Genomic DNA, 27,629 nt, shown 5'->3' on the forward strand with positions numbered 1-27,629 from the left:
TACATACTAGTAAGAGTCTAAGTTGATAGATCCTGTTAGAGCTTTTATGTCAGTTTCTTGAGGTGTGAATACTAATACCAACAATCATGTATATTTTGCATATTTAAAATCAAATGAGCTTCATTCTTTAGAATTAAACAGTCAGGGCTATGTTTCCAGCAAGTGAATTACAGTGCACATTCATTTGCTGGTGGAGCATGTGCCCAATGGGGACCTGGCTGTGCAGAAGGAGCGAGGGAAACCACTGTGTGCAGGGACACCACTCACCTGTACGGCTGTAAACCTGCAGCTGGCTGTCCTGTTCCTTTGAAAGAGCAGCTCTAATGTTCCTTTTAAACCTTTATTAAACCTCTTGGGAAACTATGCTTGTTTCATCTCCTGCCAGGTTTACAGATGGTAACAGCGAGTTTGATGAGGCCATTTGAGACCAGCTGTAGCCTGGAAAAAACTTGAGAGTTCCTTAAGTCAGGTGGGCTCTAAGACTGTCCCATACTTTTGCTTGCTAATTATTCATCCTGGAAATTACAGGGTTTTTTAAGGGTGCTTGTGAGCACTAAGACCCTGAAGCCTGTTCCAAGAACTCCCTGCTTGCATTGTATGGGTGCAGCCACCTTCCCCTGGAAAGACCCCAGTCCCTGGCAGGCAGTTTGGGAACCAGGCTCACCTCTTCTCTGCTTCCATACTGCCTCTTGCTCACTTTTGCCTGTCTGGGACACACAGCCTGCAGCAGAGGCATTAGCTACCTCCAGCTAGCTAAGAAAAGACAATTCCATAATGAACGAGGGTCATTTGCTAAGTGGGGGGTCCTGGAGCCCAGCCATAATTGTGCTTCTGCTTTATCTCAGCCTCACACCTGCTCATGTAATGGCTCAGTTGTGATCTGCCCCCTCCCCCTGTGCATGCTCTGCCCTTCTCCTCCTGGGGTATCCATCAATTCTCTGGCTCTGTTGCAGTCCCTCACCTTGCTGTCCTTGTCTGCTGCCTGTGAACATGCACAAATTTGCCCTGGAATTGCAGAAGGGCCACTGGGCTGGCTCTACCAGACATGATTGCTGACCTGACTTCCATGTGCTAAGTAGCAAGTTTTTAAATGAAACTCTTCTATCCAAAATAACTCCTAGACGCAGCTTTCTTCAATTACGTTTCTTTAGAAAACTTAGTCACACGATAATGAGGTATATATTATTCCTGCCAGAAGGAACATGTGCAGCTCTTTTTTTCCCCTGCATGCATTCAGTACTGGTGAAAAAGGCTGGATTGACAGTGTAGGCAATTAAGAGGTTTTGAAATCCAGAGCAGATGGAATTTTATCCAATTTATATATGATCTTACTATAAATGTACCTTGCTGGATTCAAGCCAATGAAACTCCCAATTCTGTGTTTTTAACCTTTGGGGGATGTTACCCAGCCTTAGGACAGTTAGACTAGTAACCACTTTGTAAAGGGTACATCTCTCTGATACAAGGATGTAGGGTACTGAGAGAGTTGAAAAAAGTCTCAGCTCGACCTCATGTGTCAAGTTCTCTGTTTGCATTTTTTTCTTCCTTACAGCCCAGCAGGCTCTTGGCCACCTTAAATCTTTACCCTTAACAGATCCTCTCTTCAGGCAGTACATACACTTCACATAAAGGTAAAAATCCCTGTGTCTTGAACACATTTTCTCTTGAGACACAAATGCCAATAGGTTTGAATTATGGACCTGCTGTAATTAAAAACCACATAACTAGTTGTTTTTAAATGCAGTTGTTTTACTTAATTGATTTTGCCGCCAGGACCCAAGAGAATTAATTAAATAAATAAAATGCACCTTCCTAGTGAATTACTAGAGGCAGCTGAGTCTGTGTTGGTATCTAATTACTGCAAATGCTCCAGTTTGTTGTTAGCAGTAGTTTTCTGTAGAAGGGGCTGGGAGAAAAGGAGTAGGGTGGTGTGGGAGGGGGCTCATTCCTTGGCAGCTGCAGGAGGGAACAGGCTGCTCCTTGTAGGATTTTTCTTCCTTTTCAGCAAAAAGAGTATTGGTTTAAAGCTTTGCATGAAGACTTTGCTTAGAAGGTCTTTATTCATATTTAATTGCTAGGTTGTTGCAGCTTCCATCTTTAATTACCTTTTAAAAAGCAGGTTATAAAAATGCACTGACATTCTTTCTTTTTTGTTACTGCATAAATTACAGGCTTCTCAACTGCTCACTTGAAATCAGTAGAACCCGTGAGAACGGTAGGACAGGTTCCCTTTGCTGACTTCTGGAAACCTCAGAGCTTATGTTCACCTTGCCCTACAGAGCAGGACAAAAATCCTCATCTAGCATTACATGAACTATGCCTGAAGCCACATATCTGTGTTGGCCCTTCCTATGAGCTGACTGACTGTGTGGAGGGGCTTTGTCAGCTAGGCTGAAATCGCACTACCGTGGTTGTAGTGTTTGCAGAGCATGTACTGCCTGGTGCTGCCAAGAGGGTCTCTAGCAGGGTGCTGTGTTATGCAGGGCGGATGGGCCTTTACCCTCTCCCTTTGTCTCACCCATGTCTACTTTGGATTTTGCTTCCTGGCCCTCTCCCGGTAAATCTGTTTAATCTGCAACTTCCCTTGTAGTCTAGTCCTGAATTTCTCAGCCAGAGCTTCTAATAATTTCCTCTCCTGCTCGCCAAGTGCTTTGCTGTCCCTGAGTGGTGCTTTTTCTGAGTTGACAGCACTGGTTACTTTTACAGAAGGTGTGATGTACAAAGTCCATCACATTAAACGTATTTTTAGGCCAAGTTGTCAAGGTTAAAACAGCGATTTTTATCCCCCTGCCCTGAATGCAGCCCTTAACCACTGCTCCCAGTCATGTGCTGGCTTTCACCAAGTAAGCTAGCTGCTGCTGCTGTAATGCACAGGAATACACATTGTCAGGTTTCAGGGTGATGGTGGGTGGTATTAAATATCTGCAAAAGAAATACGTGCAAAGGAACAGCTGTTGGCTTCTGCAGCCAGGATGCTGACCATAATCACTCCAAACCATTTTCAGGACAGCCTGAAGAAGTCTCTCACATACTACCTGGGCACTTCATGTCCAAGATGAAACGTGCTACTGGGACTCTGTCACAGGTTTTCATAAACAGAGTATCTCCAGGGCACTTGCACGTTTGGTAGGCTTCACTCAGAGGCCAAACAATGACAAGGCTAAAAAAGGGGAGAGAAGAAGGATGAAAGGGCTGAGTCTGCCCAGCTTTGGCACATGAACTCTCTGGCCTGTGGGCAGGGCTTTCCTGAGAATAACCTCTGTTACCCCAAGCTGATGCCTCTTTCTCTTCTCTTGGCAGATAAAAGAGCTCTTTATAAGTTTTGAGGACACTCCCTTGGGAGCAGCATCACTAGCCCAGGTACACAAAGCAGTGCTGCAGGATGGGAGAACGGTGGCAGTGAAAATCCAGCACCCCAAGGTCCAAGCTCAGAGCTCCAAGGATATTTTGCTCATGGAGGTAAAACTACCTGTTGACTTCAACTTGCAGAAAAATTTCCATTGAAGCATATGGGGACCATATTCACCCATGGTGTGAGCATGTATAACAACACCAACCTGAGGCTGTGAAACCTCCACAGAGATCAATGCTGTCTTGCAGGATTAATACAGAAAATTGGTGAGGATTGCAGTGCTGGTGATTGTGTGGACGGAGAGACTGAACAAAAGGGTAAGAGGGAAGGAGGGCAGAAGGAGAAGACAGGTAAAGATAAATGACATCAGAGTAAGTCCATATAATATTTAAGAAATAGAGAGTGAGTCCTGAAGTCTCTTTTCACCCTGTGTGCCCATTAACTGGTCTCAGTTCTCTTGTCGTCAGGGCTGTGTGGCCAAGGAAAATCATTGTCCATTATTTGCATGGTTTTTTCAATTAAATTCTAGTGTGGATTCAACAGTGGATGAGGTTACTGTGATTCAGTTTTGTTTCTTCATCAGCTCCTTAATGCTGAACTGATTCATGGTAGAAACAAAAACACTGAAATATGCAGCAGGTTACCTAACAGGAGCACAAATGAGGGATTCAGCTAGGAAAAAAGTTTCAACGCCTAGCTCCTGTTCCTCTTCTGAATGGTGGTTACCACTCCTATTTTCCAGTGCAGTGCTGTGGCTTTTCCCAAACTTCTAAGTCTAGCCATGGAAAGGAGGAAATGGAGAAAAACTGCAGCACTGTACTGCATTGCAACAGACAAAAATGCCAATGATATGGTATAGAACAGGAAATGGACACAGGGCTGAGGTGGAGGAGATGGGAAGGATTAGGTCTGTAAGTGGCAGCACTAAAGCTTTGTGCTCTCCTTCTAAAGCATACCTAGATATAGGTCTAGATATGTCTATGTATACAGTAAATACACATTATTGGCAGACAGGTAGGTCCATGGAAATAAAGAGGGGAAGCGTAAGCTGAGGAGTTCTGATGGGTGTTTGGAGGATATTGCTGATGCAGCAACACAGTTCTCCATCACAGAGGATCAGAAATCAAAGGTTCTGCCAGGAACCACTCAGAATACGACATAACTAAAGCTTCTCTAGGCAGTTAAAATACCCTGCCTTGAGCAATCCTGGCTAGTCTGCATAGTAGCACAGCTGGTTCCAGCTGGGGCACATTAGTTTGCAGCTGAGTATTTAATTTGAACTCATACTGAAAGAAATTTTTGGGTTCCAAAGAGATGTCCCAATAAGATAGGATCTGTCTGTTTCAGTGCTGGTTTGAGAACACAGAACTGTTTGAACTGGCTTTGGGTCCAGCTGTAGATTTGAATTTGATTCAGATTTTCTCCAGGGCTCACTGCAGTGGTCTGCCCAGTAAATTTGTTTCAGTGAGTCATCACGTGTGCAGCAGTTCTCAGGGGGCCTATGACATCCTTCACTCCCTCCCAAAACAAGGTGGCAGAAAAAGAGCAGTAAAGGATTAAGGATGAGCAGGTAATGAAAGAGTATGGGATCAAGGTAATAAGAGGATTCTGTGTGAATGAGCCAAAACCGGTATTTACCTTGGCACATTTGCCCTTCTAATAGTGGATATCACAGAAACATACTTCCTCATGCCACATTGCTGTGATTGCTGATGATACTGGTAAGAGACGTTTAAACAAATTATTTTGGAATGATTCCTGTCTTTTCTGGTTTTAAACTATTCCTCCTGGAAAACTTGAAACTAAACCAGTTTATTTTCTTTTGGTAGTTTAGTACTGTCCTTGTACAGACAATGTAGTTTACCATCCACGTGTTGTATATACACAGGTATTGGGAAAGTAGCTCAGAAGGTGACATGTGCAGTTTTGTTTTTGAAAGGTCTCTCTTCTGGAGTCTTGGCTTACATGCATCATTGTATCCTTGTGTGGGACTGTTTTTGTGTAGACTGCGTAGAAAGCCGTATCACATGTGCTAGTGTTCTGGTCCTTTAAGAATCAAACAGACATTGCAGCTAGGTAAAGAGGTTAATTTAAATATTGATAGAGATGGTCTTATTTAGGGACTGATGGGAAGGAATCTGAACAAGAAAAGGTAGCTGGAAAATTCCTAAATTCACTTGAGGTTTCATAGCATCGATGCTAACTCTTTAAAAATCAGTACAGCATCTGATAAACCCAGAGAGAGATACCTCACTGCTCTCTATGTATCAATAGTTATTTCAAGACAATATGTAAGATGTCAGAAAAGGGATAGGTGAAATACTTGTTAGGGTGTCCCTGCTGATGGTCAAGTTGGCAAATGGATTGAAAAGAGCGTTTGAAGAAAGTGAAAAAATGCATGAATTTTCTCATGTCAGGCACCAATGAAATAATCTTCAAGACCCTATGAAGTTTATGTTCATGTTCATGAAGATCGCTGGTTACATTTCATTTGGGTGACATAAATTTGAAAGGATTTATGCCTGTAGATATAACAGTAAAAAATACAATTCAATCGTGTCTGGAACCTGGTGATTACATTTTTAAAGGAACATTGAGTTTGCAACTGACATTTAGATAAGAGAAGTTGAGATGGGGTGGAGAACAAATGTTGTCACACAACTGAACAGGAGCAGTGATGGTTCATAAATTTATTTTTGTCATACATTTCAATGATAGCGGCTTCCTGTGTGTACTTTAAATGTTCCTCCTGCAGTGCAGGAGTCCCCACCTCGGTGGTGGAGATCGGGAAAGGAAACTGTGCAGTAACACACATTTAAAAGCCCATTTCTGTTTCCAGATAATTGTGCAGAACAGGTGAAATAAAGACAGCAAGTACATTCTGTTTTTATGGGTTTTTTACTTATTTTATGACTCAGTTAGTTAAAAACAGCCAAACAAATTAATTTCCTTAAGGTGTGGTCCAAATTGTGAGCTTATGGAAATTTGCGGCTCTGGTGGAGAAACTGTCCCTTTGTTTGAATAGAAAGTGTACTTGGCTACTGTGCAGCTTTGATTATGCTATCCAATTGTTGAATGTTGATTCACTCACCCCTTAAATGTTGCTTCAATCAAATATTTCAATGAACCTTTTGGCTGGGCTTTTCAAGGTGCTGTGTCACTGTATATCTATTCCCTTTAAGAAGAGTAGCATTCCATGTGGTGGATATATGATACTTGGCAAATACCTCCTCAGCCATATAAGGAAGGCTTTGCCTGATGCTGAAGAGGAACTTGCCCTCTGATCCCCACCAGAAGTGGTATTTGAAGATCTGTAGCCTACTAACCGTATCCAAACTCCACTGTTTTCTTTGAACTGCCCAGAGGATTTTCTGTCCTCAGCAGTGGAAGAAGTAACATAGAGGTGACAAGTCTTACTTTGGATCTTCCTCATCTACATTGTCTGAAAGCTCTTCAAATGAAGCCAAAGAATGACTTGCAGAATTATAGGACTCAGAAGATAATTGCTCCAGGGCAACACCCTTGGTGAGATCTGGCCACGTGGTCTCTTCTCCAGCGCTTTGTTCTCTTACTTCTAGGCAGCAACCAGCTGGCCTCCCTTTGATGTGTGTGCCATCATTTAACTCCTAGATGTGCCTTCCTCTGTGGAAGTAGAGGCCAGAAATTGTGGTACATGACCCATGCATGACACTGTGTTGTGTTGTGATACTACAGGAACCCTAAAAGTACTTGTTTTTTTTATCTGTGAGTTATATGGAATAATCCTATCAAAACAGCACTGTGTGTAGCTGTGCGGCTTTGGAGCCAGGATGCAACTGATTGTCTGTTTCCTTGTTCTCAGGTTCTCCTCTTGGTTGTGAAGCAGATTTTTCCAGATTTTGAGTTCATGTGGCTGGTGGAAGAAGCTAAGAAGAATCTGCCCTTAGAGCTGGATTTCCTCAATGAAGGCAGAAATGCTGAGAAGGTTGCTCATATGCTCAAAAACTTTGACTTCCTGAAGGTGAGGACACACATATTTCTGTGTACGTGCATTAGTAGTATCCCTTACTGCGTCTTATGCCCCTCTTCACCAAGGGGAGGAACCATAAGGAGGGAGAATGGAGTTCAGCCCCTCTATGTTGTTCATCCTAGACAACTCTGCTGATATAGACCAGAAAATGCTCTGAGACGTGCTTTCTTCTTGTTTGTTTCCTACTGAATGCACTCTATTAGGTCAGGAGTGGTGGCTTGCGACCAGCAGTCTTTGGAGCCTCCTGCCTTTGGAGCCTGCAGCCTTTGGAGCCTACTCATTTTCCCAAGTTTTTTTTCTGAACTTCATTTTTCTTTTCTTTCTGAACTTGTTCAGAGACTGTGGATTTGCCATTCTTTGCTGAGCGATCTGATGTGCCTTTTCTTGGGCTCTCTCAACTGAGGGGAAGAAATGGACATAGAACAGAAAAGCTAGACTGACACTGATGATGTCAAGTAGTATTGAGGACACCTTGTATCTCAGGAAAAAGCATATTCACATGAGTCCTTCCTACTGCAAAAGACCACATTCTCATTCTAGAATTGGATATTTATCCTTCATACACATCTAAGGCTAATGCATTCATGTTACCTTCATAGAGAAACCTAATTGCACCCATGTGTGGTCTTCCCCACTGATACTTTACCCCCAGGTCCCCTGCCACACACTTAGGTCACTGACAAATGTCTCAAGTACAACCAGACATGTACACATCTTTTTCTTGGAAACACATAAGGTCACAGCTTCAAAGTCACCCATTCAGAAATCTTTTGCTGCCATGCAAGAGACATGAGCCTCCAGTGTGTGCTTTCTGGAAGCACAGTATGTGTGTTTCCAGACTGGGCACACACTGATGTGACTGTGCCCATGGCACATACAAAAAGGCAGCGAAAAATGCATCCTGCTGTGGACCCTCCTGCATACACAGTTCCAAATGAGCTGGTCAGCTCCTGTTTATGCAGAAGTCCCAAGACAGAAGTGACAGAGGTCTGAAATAAGGAGGAGTTTTTGTTAGGCTTCACAGGCTGGTATATCCATTTTTCCTTGCTTCTTCCATGTAAGGGCTATAATTCCATGTTGCCTAATGCTAGCTTTGGAATCTTTTTGGAGCCCAGTGGTAGCAGTGGCCTTCCCACAGGCACAGATAGCTAAGAGCCACCACATGGAAGGCCAGAGGCCAGTGGTTTTGCTGAGTGGATGCTTATCAGAAGTGATGCACCTTAGACCGTGTATCCATTGCAGCGGCAAGTAGCATACTGTGAAGTAAATCCCCATGGAGATGGCAAATCAGCTCCTTGCTAGGGTAAGGAGCTATCATGATACCAGTATGGGTAACAATAACAAATGACTTGAGATGGCTAAATAATGGATCCTCCTATCTGACCTGCCAATTCAGAGACGTGTTCATCACCTAAAAGCAACAGAAGAATTGGCCTCCTGTATCATAAATTTTCCCAAACATGCTAGAAAGCTGTGAAGCAGATTTTGTGCTGTGAACCTGTTTGAGCTTTTAAAGCCAGAGATAAATTATTTCCACACACAAGCATTAGAGCCAAACATCTGTGAGTAATTAAGAAAATCACTGAAGAATTTGGCTGTGATTGAGAGAGGCATCTTCGACAGCATGAATAGTGCTTTACAAGCCCACTGACTTGCCCGTGTAAATCCTGAGACAAGAATGAGTGTCATCAGAAGTGATCTAAAGGATCAGTGAGCTAGATGGGATGGGGAACTGTTAGTTTTGGAGTTTGGAGGCTTTCTCAGCAATCTAACTGCAAAGAATTCAGGTAAGCTGGGAAGGCTGTGAGTGTCTGAATCCCCCTTGCTGTTAGTGGATCTATGACATCAAAGTCTAAGCAGTGTTCGCGTGCAAAGTGTACTAGGAGTGTTGAATGATGGGACTGAGAGATGTTGAAATTGCTCAGCAAAGGAGCCTTTGATCTAAAGTGGCACACACGTGGGGGCATAGAAGTGCTCTCTCTGGGACAGGAAAAGGAGGGAAGCAGATAGTTTGTAAGGGACTGGGATATTGTCAATAGTTAAAAGCAACAAATGCTGCTTGTTCAGGAGCTATGATGAGCTCCAGTGGCCTGGCTGGTCATCCCCAGGTTTTGGTCAGTTGATGGACAACACCTCTTACTGCTTTGTGTCCTGCCCCAAGGTGCTGGTCCTGAGTCCATGGCCGAATCAGAAGGGTGAGGAGAGGTGACTGCACAGCTGGCTTACTATTTGCATGATCCAAAATTATTATCTCTTTATTGGGGCACAGTAATGAGAGCGGGCAGAGTTCCCTTACGTCTTTGCTAAAATGTACATGTGTGGTTTCACCTACGTGCAAAAGCAGATTTGGGCAGATTGAGGGTTTGGTCAGCACAGTAGCATAAGGAATTTTGAAGGGGAATTCAGCAAAATGGCTCTTGACAATAGGGACTTCAGCATGAGAGGAATTTTTCTGGGGATGGAGGCTGGAAAATGGGGAGCCAGCCTGAGCCTTTTGTCACTGCCTCCCTGGATGATACCAGACCTCTTCTCTGGTACCTCACTCAGCTTGATTACCATAGCTTGAATGAAAAGTGCTTTGACATTTTATGCTCGTTACTGTGTTGTTGGCAATAAGATAGTTAAGGTTCTCAGGGTTTCTGTGACAAGTCCCTTATTTGTGACACTTGATTTTTCTCCCAGTTCAATTGTAGATGGCCTAAGTATGCAGGGTTTGTCAGCTCAAAGGCGTTCGTGTTCCAAGGGGCACTGCAGAGATACAATTTATGACGATGGCTTGTAATTTTTAAAGCTGCATAAGTGGACTCTGTGCATAGCAAACAATGCAGTTCCTGTCTAAAGGAGCTGAGTGGATGATTCAGAAACTTGTGACAGGTACTAGTTAAACAGCCCAACTAGAGGAGCTGCAGAGCAGGTAGGAAAGGTATCTCAGACATCACTAGGAATGGGAGGTGGTCAGAATCCTGTAGAGCATGGTCAGAAATGTTGCATGAGATCAGATCCTACTGTAGTTGAATTAGTGTATTATCCTTGTTCACATTGTTGCTGTCCTGTGGAAGAGGCTGATAGATGGATTTACCTCCCTTGTGCTCATCAAAAAAGCCAAGTCCTCACTTCAGTTGCTTCCGTTTTTACTCCTTTTCTGGGATTTGTGAGATATATTCTCCTTCCTTTCCCAAGCTGTTGCCTGACCTTCCCCATCTGTTTCTGTTTCAGGTCCCCAGGATCTACTGGGATCTCTCAACAAGGCGTGTCCTTCTCATGGAGTTTATGGAAGGGGGACAAGTGAATGACAGGGCCTATATGGAGAGGAATGGCATCAACGTCAATGAGGTATTTTCTCAGCCGTCTCTGTATCGGGCATGCTGAGCAATGCAAAGCTGATTTTGACCTTGATGCAAAATGGAGGCGGACAGGATGGGACGGGACAGAAGAGTAAGCACACACGGACGTGAACAGAGCAGTCAATCTGAGAGATTTCTGTTCTTGTGTACTTTGGAAAAGTACATAATCCCTTTTGAGAACACTCTGCTGTAGGCTGCAGAGCTAGGGAGATCTTCAGGGAGACATAGGGAAAGATGACCATGCTCTTACATTAAAGACACCCATAGTTTGTTCCAACATGGAAGTTCCTGTTACCCTAAGGGAATAACTTCCATTTCTGATTATTTTTATCTCATGGACTTTGCTATTAAGAGAGATTTGAAAAGTTTTTGTCTGTAGCAAAATGTGGTCAGCTCCGTTCATCTGGACAGGTCAACTGGACCAAAGTGAGAGAGTTGTTTCTTTGAGTGACTTTATCCTCTACTTCTGCTATAGGCAGAGGTAAAATCTAGCCCACATGCTCAGATAGAAGAGTGAATATTCCTCAAGTCTTGAGATAGTCAGAAGGGCTTGTTTTGATGCATTAACAGAAGGGCTCTTGAGCAATATGCACATTTAGATTTTGAGGTAGGCTTCCTCATAGATCTCAGACAGCAGATGCATTTTGAGATTGAGGTAGTTAGCACAGTGTAGCTCCTTGGGATTTTCTCTGAATTTTCTCAGACTGCTGGAGGTAGCAAAGTTGTAGAGAAAGAGCTAATTTCAGTTTTTCTAACTTACAGAGGCTTTTGCTTGTGGTAGGAGCAATGTAGGGTGAAAGTTTCTGCTAATTTTTTTGTTAATTCATGCCTTTGGGAAGGTTGTTTTGTGATGACTTGGTGCAATATGTTCCATGCAGCAGTGAAATCATGTACTTTCCTGAGTCTGAGCTGGTCTCTAAATAATAGCTAAGAAGTAATTTTTAAAAAGTTATCAACAGACTTGTACTACTGCAAAGGAAAAGCCTCAGAGAGTTCCAGCCATCTATCAGGTAGAGGATGTTCCTCAGCTCAGTGGTAGGACTGAATTTTCTTTCTTTCTTTTCTCTCCCCACCACCTGAAATTAGTAATTAACTTTTACTGATTGCTAACAAAGCAAGGTAGAAAGGAGGGAATACTGAGCCTGACAGAATCATGTGATGGGTAAAGAGGTCTGATATTATGGCCACAGTAAGATGAGGTAGGGGCAGTGCACACCCTAGACTTCTCCTGCAGCAAGGTGCAGCAAGTGGGGACAAATATTGCCTAGGTTAATTATTGGCTGCTGCTGTTTTTGCCCTGGGTAAGGGACTGCATGGCATGGTGGAGAGATGAGCAAAAGGCAGCAGACACTGAAAAGAGTGTGAGGAGGGGGTGGCAGCCCAGGTTTCAAAACTGTGACCTGGCTTATAATATGACAGCAATCTTGGCTTTCAAGAGATGCATTAGCTCCATATAAATCACCCAAATATATTTATTTTATCAATCCCTCTATTATTTTACTCCTTTTTGTTTTATGGTGTGGAGGAAGAGGAGTCTTCACGAAGCAGGATTTCTCTTTTGTGACAATGCAGCCTTGAAAAGCAAGCTGAGCCTCTCTCCTCTAAATGGAAAGGATCCCTGAGGTGAAAGCTCCCTTCAAACCAGGTTACTGACATTTACTTAATACCGTCTGTAGCAGGATTATCATTAAAGCTGCCCAAAAGCACATTAATCTCTCTGGATCCGTCCAAGTGCTGGATTGTAATGGCATTTAATCAGAGAAGGCTTTGATTTCTAAAGACAAGTGCAAACATTGAAATATCTGCCTGTGGAACAGTTACTTATTCATGTACAAGTGTACTTGTACACTGTAGTGTAGCTGAGGAGGAACATGCAACTAGGATATTGACAGTGAAAGGGAAATCTGGAGAGTAGTGTTACCAAGAATGAGCTGGCAGGAATTTTAAGGGAAGACTAGAACACGGCAGGGCTAAGAAGGGGTCATATGTAAAGTGGGCTCTTCCTATTTTTAAACACAATAACATTTGCAGTCTTGGTTGGGAAGGTATATTTGAAAGAAGTAGAGCAGGAAAGAGAGAAAAATTAGACTGAGGGGCTCTCAAGGGGTTTGTAGCATACTGTATACAGGAGGAAAGGAAGGGCAACAAGGCTACTTAGAGTATGGATTTTCAAAGAAGATCCCAAATGATACAAATGTTCATTTTGCATCCATTCTGATTATACCTGATTCATTTAGAGAGATCTTATTTGTATACAAACCTTAACGTTACCTTTGGTCTACTACATGAGTTCTCTGTGTCCTTCCTTGTGAGTTCTCTGCCTGTCTCTGCAGAGGCTGCTGTATCAGCAGGTTCTAGCACATGTGGAGCTTCCAGATGTGCTCATGGCATGTGCTGTACTGCCTCAAACTAAACAGCCAGCTCAGGTAGCCAAGTGAAGAGTGCCCATGATCAGTCTGATTAGGATTTGAGTCAAGGAAAGGAAACAATGCCATGTACTTCAGCTTACTAAGAGCCTGGTCACGAGCCGTGGTTGATTCAGAAGTCAAAAACGTGTTTTGTCCAGCTGAAAATTGAAAGCAGACAGCTAAGGTACTTAAGATGAGCTACTGTGCACAATTATTGCCATCTGTTACTCCGTCCTACTATGGCTTTTTGCTTCTTTCTATTACTAAATGGGTTCTACACTGAAACGGTAACTCTTAGCTTGATAAAGAGCCCAGCACCTTCCTGTTTTTGACAGCTTTGCAACTTGAAATATGCTTTCAGTGTGGGATTTACCCTTCTGCCAAGAGCCAGGAGCTGTAGCTGTGTAGCTGCTAAAATTTAAGTGGGATTTCCCAGTGTGGGATCCTTTTGTCAGCAGTGGAAACCTCTCATGTCTCAAGTATTTGTGCTTATAACTCTCAAGTGTTAGATGAATCGGAGCATGGAAAAGAACACTGTTTCGGGGGGAAATGGCTATTCTTGCTCTTTGCACTTACTGAGTTAGTCTGGGGAGAGGTTTCTTTGCACATTCTCCTACTTTTCATCTTGTCTGAAGCTTAGAGAAATTCACAAGGCACTTACAAGCAGGAGTAGTCACTTCCAGTATTTTCAGCTTTTGAACTGTGCACGGACACCAGGTAAAAGAGTTAAATTACACACAGATCTGTTTCTTACTGAAAGTAGGTATTGAGCATGAATGTCAATCAATTGCTTAAGTCCCAACAAGATGCGTTACATTAAATCCAAGGAAATAAAACTGCATTTAGAGCCAAGGGAAATGATCCCCATGGTCATTTCGGTTCTGACAGGGATGCAAGAAACAATAAAAAATACGACTAGTCTTCTCTAGCTGTGTGCTTTTGAGAATCTGGGCAAACTTTACGAGTTAGTGCCTCAGTTCCCTGGGTGGATGAGTCAGAGTATTTCTCCCCACTTACATGCCATGGAAGATGGAGCATTGAGCATGAAAATAATTTCCTGAGTCCCCAACAGAGAGTACAGGGCATGCTTGGAGTGCACTCCAGGAGTCCTAAAAACTATTCCTGTATCTTAATGATATCAAGTGTGTTCAGACATCATCTTGCTGTGATGCTAGATCACTGCATAGTAATAGTACTGCCTAACAAAGCACTTTTGAGCCTCGCAACTGGATCACAGAGGACAGAGTGTGAATCAGATCTCTTGTGTGACCACCCTAATCTACTATGGATAAGAGCCATTTCAGAGCAGAGGCAGAGAAGGCTTCAAATTGTGGCTATTCTCCATCCACACCCTTTGCTAATTTGACACCAGTTTAATTGGGCAGAATTGCCCTAGCAGGATTAAACAAAACCTTAGACAATGGCTGTAATAACAGCACAGAAAGCAAGCAAAAACCCAATACAGTCTTCAATCCAATTAACCTTCGATTAAGGTTCCAAAATCAATGCTATTATTTTGGCCGGAGGAGGTAATATTGAGCCCTGAGAAATGAGCTGCACAACGACCTTTACTTTTAATGAGATCAATAGAAGTTAGTGTCGCCGTCTCTTAAAATAATTGGCAAATATTACAGCCAAATTAAGGCCAGAGACTAGTATCTGCTTCTGATCTAAAGAGACAGTCACAGATGGAGGTGGGATGAGAAGGGATGATGCACTATCAGGCAGTTTCATCTAGGACTTATCAGGGGCAGGCAGTGAGATCATCTCTATAGGACCGTGACACAGTATTTTTTCTGTGCTTTTCTTCTTCATGTCAGTTAGAGGCATGGAGCCAGAATCACTCCAGCTTGCTCACAAGTCCAGGAAAGTATCAGTGACTTTCCCCAGCAAACCCAGGCTGGTTGGTTACATTGCATTATATCATGCTACCCATGAGCATGATATATGTACTTTTTACTATAGGTGGTTTCTTCCTAACTCTTGTGTATTGGTGTAAAGATACTCACTTGTGATGAACTTTCTAGAGTTTTGTTACTGTCACATTGCACTGTCAGTGGGTGTGCTGATTTGTTGAGGGGAGAGTTGCATACAGGGTGACAGGTGGTCTAGGCTTTCAAAACGGATGGCAGCAACATATTGTGACTGTGTACATATACAAGAAGAAATATATCACTGCTGGTACCTGCACCACAGCTTAGGATCCTCTGAGATAGGTGACAGAAATGCAGTAGGTGTGCTTGTTAAAATATTTGGTACACTGGATATAACTCCATTAATGAGAAAAAGTGGGGATTAGTAGGGAAGTTGCAAAGTGGGTAAGAAACTCATAGAGGCAGTGGTGGATAGAAGTTACCATAGTAGAGTTCTGTGAGATTTGCTCTTCAAACAGATCTCATTTAACAAACTGGTGATGCCCTCAACACAAACAAAACTGTATCAGGGAGACTGTTGATGACACCAAGCTGGGAGGTCTGACATTGCAGAGGAGGACCAGAGTAACAATAGCACTTTTTGGCCTTGAGGACTGAAGTGGTAGAAAGGGATGAAAAGGAGCAATGTCAAGTGGTAAGTCATGTGCTTGAAAACTAATGAGAAGAGTTTCTTAAATATACTGGGAGTTTGTCAGAGGGAAGTGCCATACTAGAATTAACTTTAGGATATTAGTCCCAGGATGTTTTTCCTGTGCAGTGCAACTGCAAAAGGCAGGTGGACTCCTAGGACACACCAAGGAGCATCCTGTAGAAAATGGGGCTTATTTCTGCTGTTTATTTTGCTGATTATTATCTGACTGGTGGACACACTGGAGTAGTAAATACTGGAGAGGAACAGAACTAGTTAAACTCCAGGATTATGCTAGCTAAGGAAATGATTTAAACTGAACATCATTAAAGTTAGGCTGGGATTTAGGGGAAACATTCTTACTATCTAAAGAATAAATTTTTGGAACAGCTACTGAAGTCATACTTTCTGTCTTACGTATTTCCAGTGAGCTTGATCAGTTTGTAGAAGGACTGTGTGATGCTGTACAGTAAAAACCCTTGATGTCTGCACTGCATTCGTACTTTCTTCTGTATTTGTTTGTAACTCACATAGGATAGTTTGTGACATGTAACATCCTTGCCAGGTAGAGTATGTAAAAAGCACTTCATGGGCTTAGGCTGGTGAACAGTTACTCCCAAGTCTGGCTGTTATACGTGTACCTGTCACTCCATTGTTTGATTATTGTCAGCAATCTGTTTATTCCTCAGAACTGTTTTTTTTTTTCCAAATGAAAACATTGGGCTGAAAATGTGTGGTTTGCCTGACACAGTGTCATGGTCATGTCTCATAATTTGGCAATGGCAGGTTGGTATTTATATTGACTGGTAAGGCCACAGGCTTACTTGGTGACTGTAGTCATCATATTCTACTGCAGCACAAACAGGCAAATTTAACTTCTTTTAGGCAATAAAACACGTTCTGGCAATAGGCAGGGACATGCCTCTGGCCAGACGCAGAGCCTGATGTCATCCTGATACATCAAGCTAAGCTCTGCTTGCTGATCAGCATAGTTTTTGTTCTTGTGTTATGCCTAAATTATGCCATTCATGATTACACCCGCTTTTGCCTGGTTGTATTTCTTGTAGCACATACAGAACTACAGGTGCTTCTGCTTCCTTGCTATTCAAACCTCCTAACCGTTAGACTGTTCCTCCTCTGCCATTCCTTAGCCAACTTTGGAATCTTCAGCTCTTTTAATCTTTTTCCCAAGTAAATGCCTCCTGCATCCTGCTCATTTATTTGCCTTCTCTGAACTCCCTCTGTGTAGTCTGCATCTCTTGAGTTAATGAGGTGTCTGGAAGTGAATGTAGAATTCCAAGGCTATTATTACAAGATTATTATTTTTTTACAGTGTGCAGCAGAACAATGCTGAGGGACACTGGTAATGATAAAGACTTTGTTTGTTGGATGATAAACAGGGAAAGGACTGATGACCTCTGTGTCATAACAAAAAGCCTGTGTGTTAACTGTGGTCTTTGCTTCTGTAAATCATTGCAAACTTTTTTTCTAATTTGTGATGCACCTTCACCCTGAGGTCTTACATAGCCTAAATGCATGCTGAATTCCTCCCTTCTTCTGAGCAGAGGTTTTCATAAGTCTGTTTTCTCATTTCACTTAGCCATGTTCTTCCAAAGTGAATTCTGTAGATATTATTTATCCAGTGGCCTTCTCAATAAGTGTGGAGTAAGGGCCTGAAGTGACAAGGCACAGTACTGAAGAATTAATGTATATAAAGGTTTCATGTTTTTTTCCTAACTTTTTCTCAAGAAATGTGAACTCCCTTTGTCAGAATTATAAAGATAGGTCACTACTCACATACTACACTTTAAGACCTAGAGTGTAAAGCTTCCTATTTTGTTTAGAGTTTGACAGTATTGTTGCTTTCTATCTTAGTTTATTTTGTATCCTATTTTAGAGGTATGACAACAGACAAAATTATGTGAAAATCCTTTAGTGTGCACCACAGCTCCATGGTAAATTTCTTCCAAAAGCGAAGATTGTTTAAATGCTTGCATCATAAATCTCTGTAACATATCTTCTGTATGCTAATGAAATAGTATAGAATACCTTCATATGTCTTAAAGAAGTCATAAATTTTGGTTGAAGATACTGGAGATACTCAAGGTTGCGTGTTGGGAAATAAGTAAGTATAAGCACAGGAGGGAAGAGAGAGAGGATGGGGTTCTTGCGGTGACCATTGTCTTCTACCCATGACCTGGGTAGTCTGTGAGTCTGAGCAGGGCTATAACCACTTTGTTTTCATGGGAGGATGGGAAGATGGATCTCAAGCTGCTTTTGTGTTGCATTAGGGCTGCAAGAGGCTATGACCATAGATCTATTTGGTCACCTTTCTGCTGATGGTGACTCAAGAGGGAGGACCTTCTCTGCATCTGGAGCTTGCAGCCATATCATAAGATGCTGTTAATGAGGGTGGCATGGATAACCTGGTGAGAGGCATTTTTGTAGGATGCTAGGATATTTGGGTTTGGAAGGGAACCTCAGGAAGGCTTCTATCAAATCTCCTTTGGAGAGGGTCAAAAGGCAGGGTCAGTTATGAGATCAGACCAGCTTACTCAGGGTGTTAGCCAGTCTGGTTTGTAAAACCTCTATGGATGGAGATTGCACAACCCCTTCAGCCATGATAAATCAATAGGTTTGCAGAACTGCCAACCCTTGTCTGGACTTGTGTTCAATGTGTATGAGGCATCATGTTGGGCCCCAGATTGTCCCCAAGTCCTCATCTTCAATAATTCTGTGCTTCTCCATGCCCTTGGAGGACAAGCAGCTGAGACAGTGAGGGCCGAGTGTGGTTAGCCCGGTGTGTGCACCAGTGTCAGGGTTGATGCTGTGATCAGTCGTAATGTCTGAGTCCATTCCTTCTGGTGTATGGGTCCCTGGGAGGCTTTGTGAATGAGTGACATGATGGGCTTAAAACAGACTGTTCGGCGCGTCCTTGGACTGTCAGCAAGGGCTACTCAGCTCTTATATGAGATCACAGCACCTGGTACTTTGGTCCTGTCTAATTTTAGAGCTTGCCGATCAAGGAGACATGTAAGGGTCACTTCATGGCTCTGGTGATCTCTGCTGGTGATTCAGAAGGGAAACATCACTCCCCTTAGTCAGTACTTAAAATAACACCTGCATGGTGTTAGGGAAGCTGCACTAGAGGAGATCACAGGGCTGTGCTGTTTGTGTGGGTGATTCATCATGGGCTGGCCTAGCATTCACGTGATTCAGCAGTGGTTCCAGGTCCCACTTGAGGGACAAAGGATTGTTTCACCTGATCCAACTGCTGTCCCTGTCGGTGAGCTGCAGGAAGGGCTCTTGTTCTTTCTCATTTGTAGTTAGTTGGCCACTATTCATAGTGAATGCTCTTCTCAGAGGTGGCCACATTTCAGAGGTGGGTAAAGCAAGCCCTTTCTTGTCTGTCTGGTTTTCTGCGGGATGAGCTTTCATTACTATCCCTGTTACCTCTTCTACCACCTCTGCTTATGGGGACAGCTGCCAGTTTGCTACTTACAGAGTGTGTCTGGAGATATGCTTGGAATAATTTATAATGACTGTCTTTTAATTGCTTGTTCAGCACTCTGCTGTGTAGCACTGTGCCTCTCTGGAATGGCAGGGCAAGGCTGCTGTGTTACTGCATGGCATGGGATTGATCCCATGCCCTGGGGATGTTTACTTTCTCCTAGGAGGTTTTTAACTTTAATAACATCTCTTGGTGATAAAGAGCGGTAGTATGGAGGGACGCAGCAGTGACAGGATGCTTTAAACAGCTTTTCTGTGCTTCTTCATCTTCACAGACATTGCAAATCAGATTAGCATGGGTCTGAGGAAAGGAAGAGGGAAAGTGGGGGACAGTCTGTCTGATGGAGGGAGAGGAGAGAGAACCCATGTTCATTCTGGCGGGCAGATGGATTGGCTGAGTCTCTGCCCACCCCTTCGTTTCTGTGTCCTGTTGCCATCCATGGATGGAAACACCTGAGTCTTCCTCCAGGCAGTCTCACCCCAGCAGCAATTTCCATGCCTCCCCTGTGAATGCATGTCTGCCACTATCTGCTGTCCCACTTTCCTCCTCATTAACCAGAAACCCCAGTCCTACCCACAGGTACTATCTCTTTTTTATGCTAGACCAGTGTCTTTAAATAACCTATGATCCCATAAACACCTTCATGGTGTTCCCATCATGGATCCTTCCCTGAATGCCCTGGACCACCCTGCTACCTGTAGATGCCAGCAGCCACCCCGTGCCTCCATCAGTGTGAGGAGCTGCAGGAGTTCTGCATGGGGATATCAGCATATACAGACCCTTGCTTCCTGGGTTGTCACACAGAGGCTGCCTCCCCTCCCCAGCAGGCACCCTACTGTGGGTGGCAGTGTGTGACCATCTCTTGTCTCCTCATAGATCTCCCGCAACCTGGGGAAGCTCTACAGTGAAATGATCTTTGTGAATGGCTTTGTACACTGTGACCCACACCCAGGAAACGTGCTGGTGAAGAAGTGCCCAGCCTCTGGCAAGGCTCACATTATCCTCCTGGATCATGGGCTCTACCAGGTATGTAGGTATGAGGGGCTTCCAGGGCTTTGTGGGGCTGCCTTTGGGCATCAGACTGCAGCCTTGCCTCCTCTAAACATATATGAATACATTTTTCCTATTACTTCCATAACCCTCCAAAGATATTTTTTGACTCTGAAATGGAGGATAGGGCACAGGCAAGGGGTGCAGGACTTCTCCCCCTGTGTCCTGTCTTTTGTGGGCTTCTGGGGACCATGTCTCCCTTCCCAGGTGCTGAGCGAGTCATTCCGCATGGACTACTGCCGCCTTTGGCAGGCCCTCATCAAGGCCGATATGAAGAGGGTGCAGAAGTACAGCCGGCGGCTTGGGGCAGGGGATTTGTATCCTCTCTTTGCCTGCATGCTGACTGCCAGATCTTGGGAATCTGTCAACAAGGGCATTGACCAGTCACCAGTCTCTGCCAGCGAGGTAGGTCTTGTGTGTCCTTCCCTAATGTGTGCCCTTCCTTCTCTTCAGTACCTTTTTTCATTGAAATCACTTGCACCACTGATAGTACAGCAGTGCTGGGCAGCCTCTGTCAGTTTTGTAGCAATTTCTGCATTGATAGCTGAGCTAGAAAAAGCCAGGACTCCTTCTGCAATGTGTTTTATAGTAGCTGAATTTAATTTCTCAGATTCACTTGTCATGGGCTGCTTAAATTTTGTATAATATTTTAATACCTAAGTGTTCACTGTTTCTTGCTGCGGAAACATTTGTAGATTGTACTTTTCTTAAAAAAATGTTGAATGCAGCTGTGCAGGAAACCATCAAGGAGGTTGGGATAAGGTACAGGAGACATAAAGGTTTAGTGGGAAGACATGAGAAGGATAATGCATTATCCACTATTCATGTAAATGACTAACAGCACTGATATAAACTCCTAAAAACCCCTGGAAATTACCTCCCAATCAAAAACCTTATTAACTTGGAGTCAAGGTTGCTTAACTGCAGATCCTGTCAACTCAATCACTTCAAATCTGGGAAATTGCCACTTACATTCTCCATCCTTTCATATCCACACGTGCTGGGATCGTTCTCACGCCTCCTTGCACACCTGATACACACAATACCCTGCCTTAAGAACAGTAGCAGCCCTGCCAACTGGGCTGTTTCTAGAGAAGAACATAAAGTGATGTGGTTCAGCTGGTGGACGAGTGTCTGTAAGTAGAAGTGTGTTGTATCCTATGATTTGCTTTTATCTGCACACATCTGTAGTAGAGAGGATGAAATGCATTTAAGTAGCACTATAATATTGTCCTATGAAATTCTTTTCTAAAAGTTCCTTCATTTTGATGGATGTGGCAGGATTTGCTGTACTGGCTTGCCATTATCCATAGCAATGAGTAGATCAGATACCTTGGGTAATGGACCCCCTCCCAATTATCTGAGTTAATTTTCTGCACATCAAAAATAATATAATGACTATCTAATAGATCTGTGCTTCATTGGTGAGTTCTGGAGCTGGTAGCTTCAGAAAAAATTCAGAGGTGCCAAAGCAAATTGGCACAGCACTGACTCCCAATACTGCAAGACCTGTGTTGAATCTGAGTTAGTGAGCAATGTTTATTCCCAACTTGCTTGTGAAGGTTATGCCAGAGGTGTATCTGCAGCTACATGGTACCCTGTGTGTGCTAATGAGCTTTATCATTGAGTTGAATTGTGTGTATGGGACCAGCTCTGTTGTCTTTGCCTACATAACACAATTAATGCTGAAACTAGATAATCCTGCAGCAGATAATGGGGAGCTGAGCAGATTTGCTGTCGCATTAGGAAATGAGCTGCTGCTTGCCCTTACTTTAGAGGTGAACTTGAAAGATTTTATCAGCAGCAAGAGCTGAGAGCTGTGTAGGCAGGTACCATCAGTGCAGAGCTCCAGAGAGTGTGCCTGAGGATGTATCAACATGACAGTAGCCTGTGAGACAAGGAAGCAACCCTCCTGAAACAAAATCTTATCTGTAGTGCTGTACTCAGTCTGGGACACTGCATCTTGAGAAATGTTTGATGAAACTGGGGCAAGTCCAGTAGGAATCTACAAGGACTAGTGGCCAAGCAGATGCAACCCATGAGGTAAGTCTGAGCAAGTTAGGTGAGAAAAAAATCTAGAAAAGGCGGGTCAGGAAGAGCCGTAGAAGTGATTTTCAAGTTTCTTAAAGAGCGATGAAAGCAGGACAAGCAGTCATGAGTTTAAATTGAGCTAAACATGAGGAAAGCCATATCTAGTGGCAAAGCAGTGAAATGCCAGTGCAGATGGTCTGGGGAGGTTTTGGTTTGTCTTACTGGAGTTTTAGGTGCAGGCTGGGCAAATGTTAGAGGATTGCCATAGGTATAGTTATTCCTGCCTTAAGCCAGGGCCAGGCAGCTGATCGCTCAGGGTGGCTGCTAGCCTCATCTCATCTGATTTTACGATGTCTTTTGCTGCATCCTGCAGCAGCCTCAGCAGCTGCAGCCAAGGGGTTTTTCTCAGGTTCTGTGGCATAGCTTATTGCTCTGCACACAGGCTTTGCCCTTGACAGAAAATGACAGTTCTGATGACAGATCATGTGGTTGTTTTGTGATGTGGACAAGCAGCTGGAGCTAAAAATAAAAAGAAAAGAAATAGAAAAGAAAACCTATGTCTGGAAAATACTGTAGGCTCTGCAATGATGCTGCCTGGGAAAAGGGATAAGAAATAATCAGGGAGGAATTTTCTGCCAACAAATAATGGAACAAAACAACATTTAGGAGAGCTGAGCGTCTTCTTGCTGAAGCCTTGTGTATCTGGTCAGTGATGGAGGCTGGACGGCACAAAGATTCCGATTGTCAGCAGCAAAGCAACCATGGTGGTGTGTGAGCTGTGTACATCTCTGACCATCATGACCTGCACACTCAATTTGTGCAGGTCTGTTCCTCTATAATAAGTTTGAAGTTCACAAAGACTGAGCGTGAGATCCCACATCATGTATTACAGGCCATCCCTCATTCCAGAGAGAAGGCTTTAGAGCTGTCATTTCCCACAAAGGAGCCTCCTTCCTGTAAGAAGTTACTTACTGCCCCCCTGCATGTATCTTCCTCAATTTTTTAGATTTCAGATGTTCCAGGGATGTGTCTTTGGATTTCATGTCATGATTCATGTCATGATTCATGTCATGGCCTCTGTAGGAAGAGGTAGGGACATGGTATGCATATAGAATCATCTCCCAACTACACTGTGCTACATTTACTGGGATGGTGAGGGAACTCTCAGATCTGAAAATAGGAAGAAGAGGCAGGACTGACTGTCTTGCATGCTCTTGTGGCTGTATTTGGAGAGGAGCTCATCTTAAGTGGCTCAGGCTGTAGCTCCTAAGTTATGACTGTGCTCTTACAGTAGGCAATGTGTTTCTTGGAATCTGGAGAACCAGAGAAAATTAAAGACTGCCTTGAACTCACACTCTTTCCTTAATTATCTGCTGCTGGCTTCTGTCATACAGGATATAGATCTAGATCTGACAGATGACAATTTGATGATTTTTGATCTTTTGGGTAAACATGATGCTTAAGTGCATAATTCTCACCTCTGCTGAATTGTGTTGAGGACAGAGGACTAAACTTGGAAACAGCTCCATCAGTATAGCATAGAGTCATCAGTTGCATGGGGCAGCAAAGAGCAAGCAGCCTGGTTGTGTTTGCAGCATGCCTCCACCTTCCTGAGCAATTCTATTACCTGCAACTCTGCCACTTTTGGGGCTGGTGAGGTGAGAAGTCTCCAAGGACAGTAATGGGATCTGGTAGCTGCAGGCTGCCTAGGACCAGGAACCGAGACAGCAGTGAGTGGATGTTCTCCTGTGAGGCTATTAATCCTGCCTGTGAGGGGATAGGTCCTTATCTCACCCTTATCTCACCGAGGGCTGGATGGGATAGGGCAGGATTGATCTGTGCTGTGAATGCTGTGCCCAGTGTCTGCAGGAAAGCAGAACAGAGCTCTGTAGCTTCTAGCCCAGTGTCATGGTCTGTTAAAACACTGTCTCTTCCTGTCAAATCTCAGCTGCATCTGGACATGGATTTCCTGTGTACGCTCACCTTCTCTCTCCATTTTCCCTGACATGACCTGGCTCGCCACAGGACATGGAGATCCGGTCCAACGCTGCTGCTTACTTGCCCCAGATCACCCAGCTCCTCAACAACGTTCCCCGCCAGATGCTGCTTCTGCTGAAGACCAATGACTTGTTAAGGGGGATTGAGTCAGCCCTGCACACACGGGCCAGTGCCAGCTCCTTCCTCAACATGTCCCGCTGCTGCATCAGAGCTGTTTCCACGTGAGTCTCTTACCCAGGCATCAGAGGCCAGACAGGGAGCAGCTGGAGCTGACTGTCCCTGTGGTCTGGGAGATGAGGGAGATCCCAGGTACAGCAGGCCTATGAGGGTCCAGTCGCACTGCAGCTGAGCAAGGCAAGCAGGACAGACCCTGAGATGGTGGTCAGATCCAGTCAAAAGTCCACATGATAAGGCGGCATCCTGGTGATGGGGCAGGTCTGAGAACAAACCAGAAATTCAGTCTGTAGATTATGTCCAGTGGTTGTCAAGCAGGTCCGTGGTGACAAGAGAGGGCTGAGGTCAAGCAAAGAGGTTAATATGTGAGTTGAGGTCTGGGCCATGGGGCTTCACAGCAGGGCATGAGCTGGAGACAGTTACTCTTCCAGTGTAGCTCAGGAGGAACTGAAGGTGCAGATCTGAGATTAACTGAGGTTGGTGGGCCTATGAGAAGAGGGTTGGGAGTGGTTCCAGGCTAGTCAGGGCCATTAAGGCTTATTAGGGCCCTACTCAGGGGGCCTGACTTAACTTCTGGACCTATTACTGTTAGCTGTGGATCTCTTCCCCTCATTGTGGTCCTACCCCTGCTCAGTTATATGTCTCAGCCTCTGTCTGTGCTGTTCTTACATCCATCAGCCTCTCCAGAGGACAAACCAGTCACCCTGGGGCTGGGGACAGGGATAGAGTTGGAGGCCTTAGGCTGAGGGTTTAGGATTTGTCCCCCCAGAGTAGGGGAAGAAGATTCTTGCCCATTACATGCATTACCACTGGGCAGTATTTGTAAGTAGCATAGATCTGAAAGTTCACTGCAGCCTGATTGAGGGGATTGGGCTGACTGACTGAAAATCAGGCTGATGTTTAAAAGCCAGAAACAGGAGTTGTGCAAGTGATTTCCTTCTGTGAGTCTTATGAATCAGTGCACTTCTGCCTCAGATTTGTCCTCCTTGTACATGAAATAACAGTTATTTCTTGGGCTGATGAAGGACCTATGAATCCAAATTAGCCCCTGCTAAAGAAAGGTGGAGAAATACTTTTCCTGGAATCTGTGTGTCAGGATTGCTAGACTCATACAAGTGTGCTACCAGGAAAAGCAATAAGTGTGCACCTGTTCCTGTGAGCTGAGGTGAAGCTGGGCATAGAAGCAGGGGAATGCCATAACCCAGGATCACTGCACACAGTGGGAAGAGAACTGAGTTCTCAAGGGAGCAGGCTGTCTCTTCTGCCAGATTCATTCTAAGAAAGGCAGTCCCCAGCTCCTCAGAAGCACTGCTTAGAGAAAATCCCTGCTTCCTGGGGATTCTGCAGATGGGGGATAGTGCCCACCCCTGGAGAGGGTCAGTTGTGCGGAAGATGTAGGACAGGCCTCCTTCCACCTGGGCTATTTCCTGTGGGATCTAATGCAGCTGTTTCTCTCATTCTAGGTACCAGAGGAGCAAGAGTCACTCGTTTTACAGGAGGGCCCAGATCTCACTCACAGAAACCCTAAGCCTGTGGCAAATCAACTTATATGAACTCTTTCTGTGGCTGAAGGGGTCCCAGCTGGGGAACTGGGTCATTGCTCTCCTGAGACGGCTGCACCATTTCACATACTGACATGAACTGGTGGGAGAGGCTGTCTGCTCCCTCCCTCCCTTCTGCTCTCTGTGGCACGTTTGCCTTTCTGACTCTTTCTGTCTATTTTTGGGTCTTACTCCACATTACACACTGCACTGTCCTTCTGTTTTACAGCATTAGCTTCCTCTGTGACACAGAGAGGTGTAGTTGGTACCAGAGCCCTACTGTTTTGTGGTTTAGGAAACGTAGGTGCACGATACCTTGTGCAGGAAAGACAGGAAAGGATACCTTCTTTCCTCATTTGTGCAGGTTAAGTTCCACTCAGATTCTAGTGGGATTGTGCTGGAAGCAAATGCCTCTTTGACTCTTTCTAAAACAATCTTACTGAATTTAAGAGAGTCCCAGTCCTATCTAGAATGTCTCAAAACATTTCTCAGACCCTCAGAGAGAGGTGGTAAGTCTCTTTAAAATGCAATAGAGTTTATATTAGTTTGTGCAATCTCCTTGGTCTGATTTCTGTTTAGGTGTGCAGAATATTTTTCAGAGGAGTGAAACCTTGTGGAGAGCTGTCACTAGGGTTTTCTCTTCCAGCACCATAGAAAGAGGACTCAAATGGTGAGAGTGGTGGACTGGGAGTCCAGCTTTTTAAGGTTCTTCTCCAGTCCTGTCAGCAAGTGCCTCTGTTTTTGGACTTCTCCTGGCCTGTTTCCTTGCAGGTGAAATGGGGGAAGGGGACAGTGATCTTGCCCCTCTTCTGAAATTCAAGGAAGAATTGAGAACAGGGAAAGCAGTAGGAATGATGACTCAGGTCTCTGAAACTGCTGGTAATGTATGTGTACTGTAAAATACTTCCACACAACAAAATAAATGTGTTATATCTAATATCTTTGGAGGAGGGATGCTTGACTGTGCACTAGTTATGTTTGGGCTTCTAACCTAAGTCCTGTTTCCATTTCTCCACAAGGGAGTGATGCCAAGCAGTGCTGGCAATTCCTTGTAAGCAAAATGTCCACTTGGTCTTATCTCTATCCAAGAGGTTTGTACCACATCTGAGTCCTCTGGTACTGCATCAGATGTGTGTTGGGATGGAATGGAGGAGGAGGCAACTTTCTGCTGGGAGGACACCTCACACCCTTCTGCCCAGATCCACACTGACCCTGCCTCCTCCCTGCCCGTGGGAGTGTGGTGCAGCACATCTGTGAGATGTCACCACCTCCATGCCACAGTGAGCATTTGACCTCGTCACTGCCTGTGACATTTTACTGCTCCAGCCTCAGACAAAAACCCGGCATTTGCTTGGTGGTGCAAGTGACAGGTCTGATGGCTTTGACTCTGCAGCTGTGAGGTAGCTACCAGAAAGTCCCACCTAGAGGCCTGCTTTTTGTGAGACATATTTGAGATACTGGGAGACATCTCTGCTGTTTGTAAGAATTCCTTTAGCCAGGAAGGGTGGATGGAGGTGACTGCTCCCATCATCTCAGCTTTTCTCATAAACTATCTTGGTGAAAGGGGACGTGAAAAACAGGATGGGAATGTCTGTCTACTGTCAGAAAGCTTGCTAAGCTGAGGGTTACTCAGGCACCTAACTGTGCCT

General features: G+C 44.3%; 1 protein-coding gene across 2 annotated transcripts in view; it reads left to right on the plus strand.

The window, feature by feature from the left end:
- Nucleotides 1-26,919, plus strand: part of ADCK1 (aarF domain containing kinase 1) — a 75,136-nt gene extending 48,217 nt beyond the window's left edge. For both annotated transcript variants that reach the window (XM_066188588.1, XM_066188587.1), the window contains exons 5-11: nucleotides 3,301-3,459; nucleotides 7,194-7,352; nucleotides 10,578-10,694; nucleotides 20,063-20,212; nucleotides 20,444-20,641; nucleotides 24,293-24,486; nucleotides 25,903-26,919. In XM_066188588.1, the coding sequence (XP_066044685.1) occupies nucleotides 3,301-3,459; nucleotides 7,194-7,352; nucleotides 10,578-10,694; nucleotides 20,063-20,212; nucleotides 20,444-20,641; nucleotides 24,293-24,486; nucleotides 25,903-26,074 (1,149 nt within the window). In that variant the 3' untranslated portion in view covers nucleotides 26,075-26,919. The remainder of the gene's footprint in view (nucleotides 1-3,300; nucleotides 3,460-7,193; nucleotides 7,353-10,577; nucleotides 10,695-20,062; nucleotides 20,213-20,443; nucleotides 20,642-24,292; nucleotides 24,487-25,902) is intronic.
- Nucleotides 26,920-27,629: the final 710 nt, after the last annotated feature.

This window comes from Chamaea fasciata, unplaced genomic scaffold, assembly GCF_029207755.1.
Source record: "Chamaea fasciata isolate MVZ Bird 193981 ecotype frontalis unplaced genomic scaffold, bChaFas1.0.hap1 SCAF_7, whole genome shotgun sequence".
Lineage (NCBI taxonomy): Eukaryota > Metazoa > Chordata > Aves > Passeriformes > Sylviidae > Chamaea > Chamaea fasciata.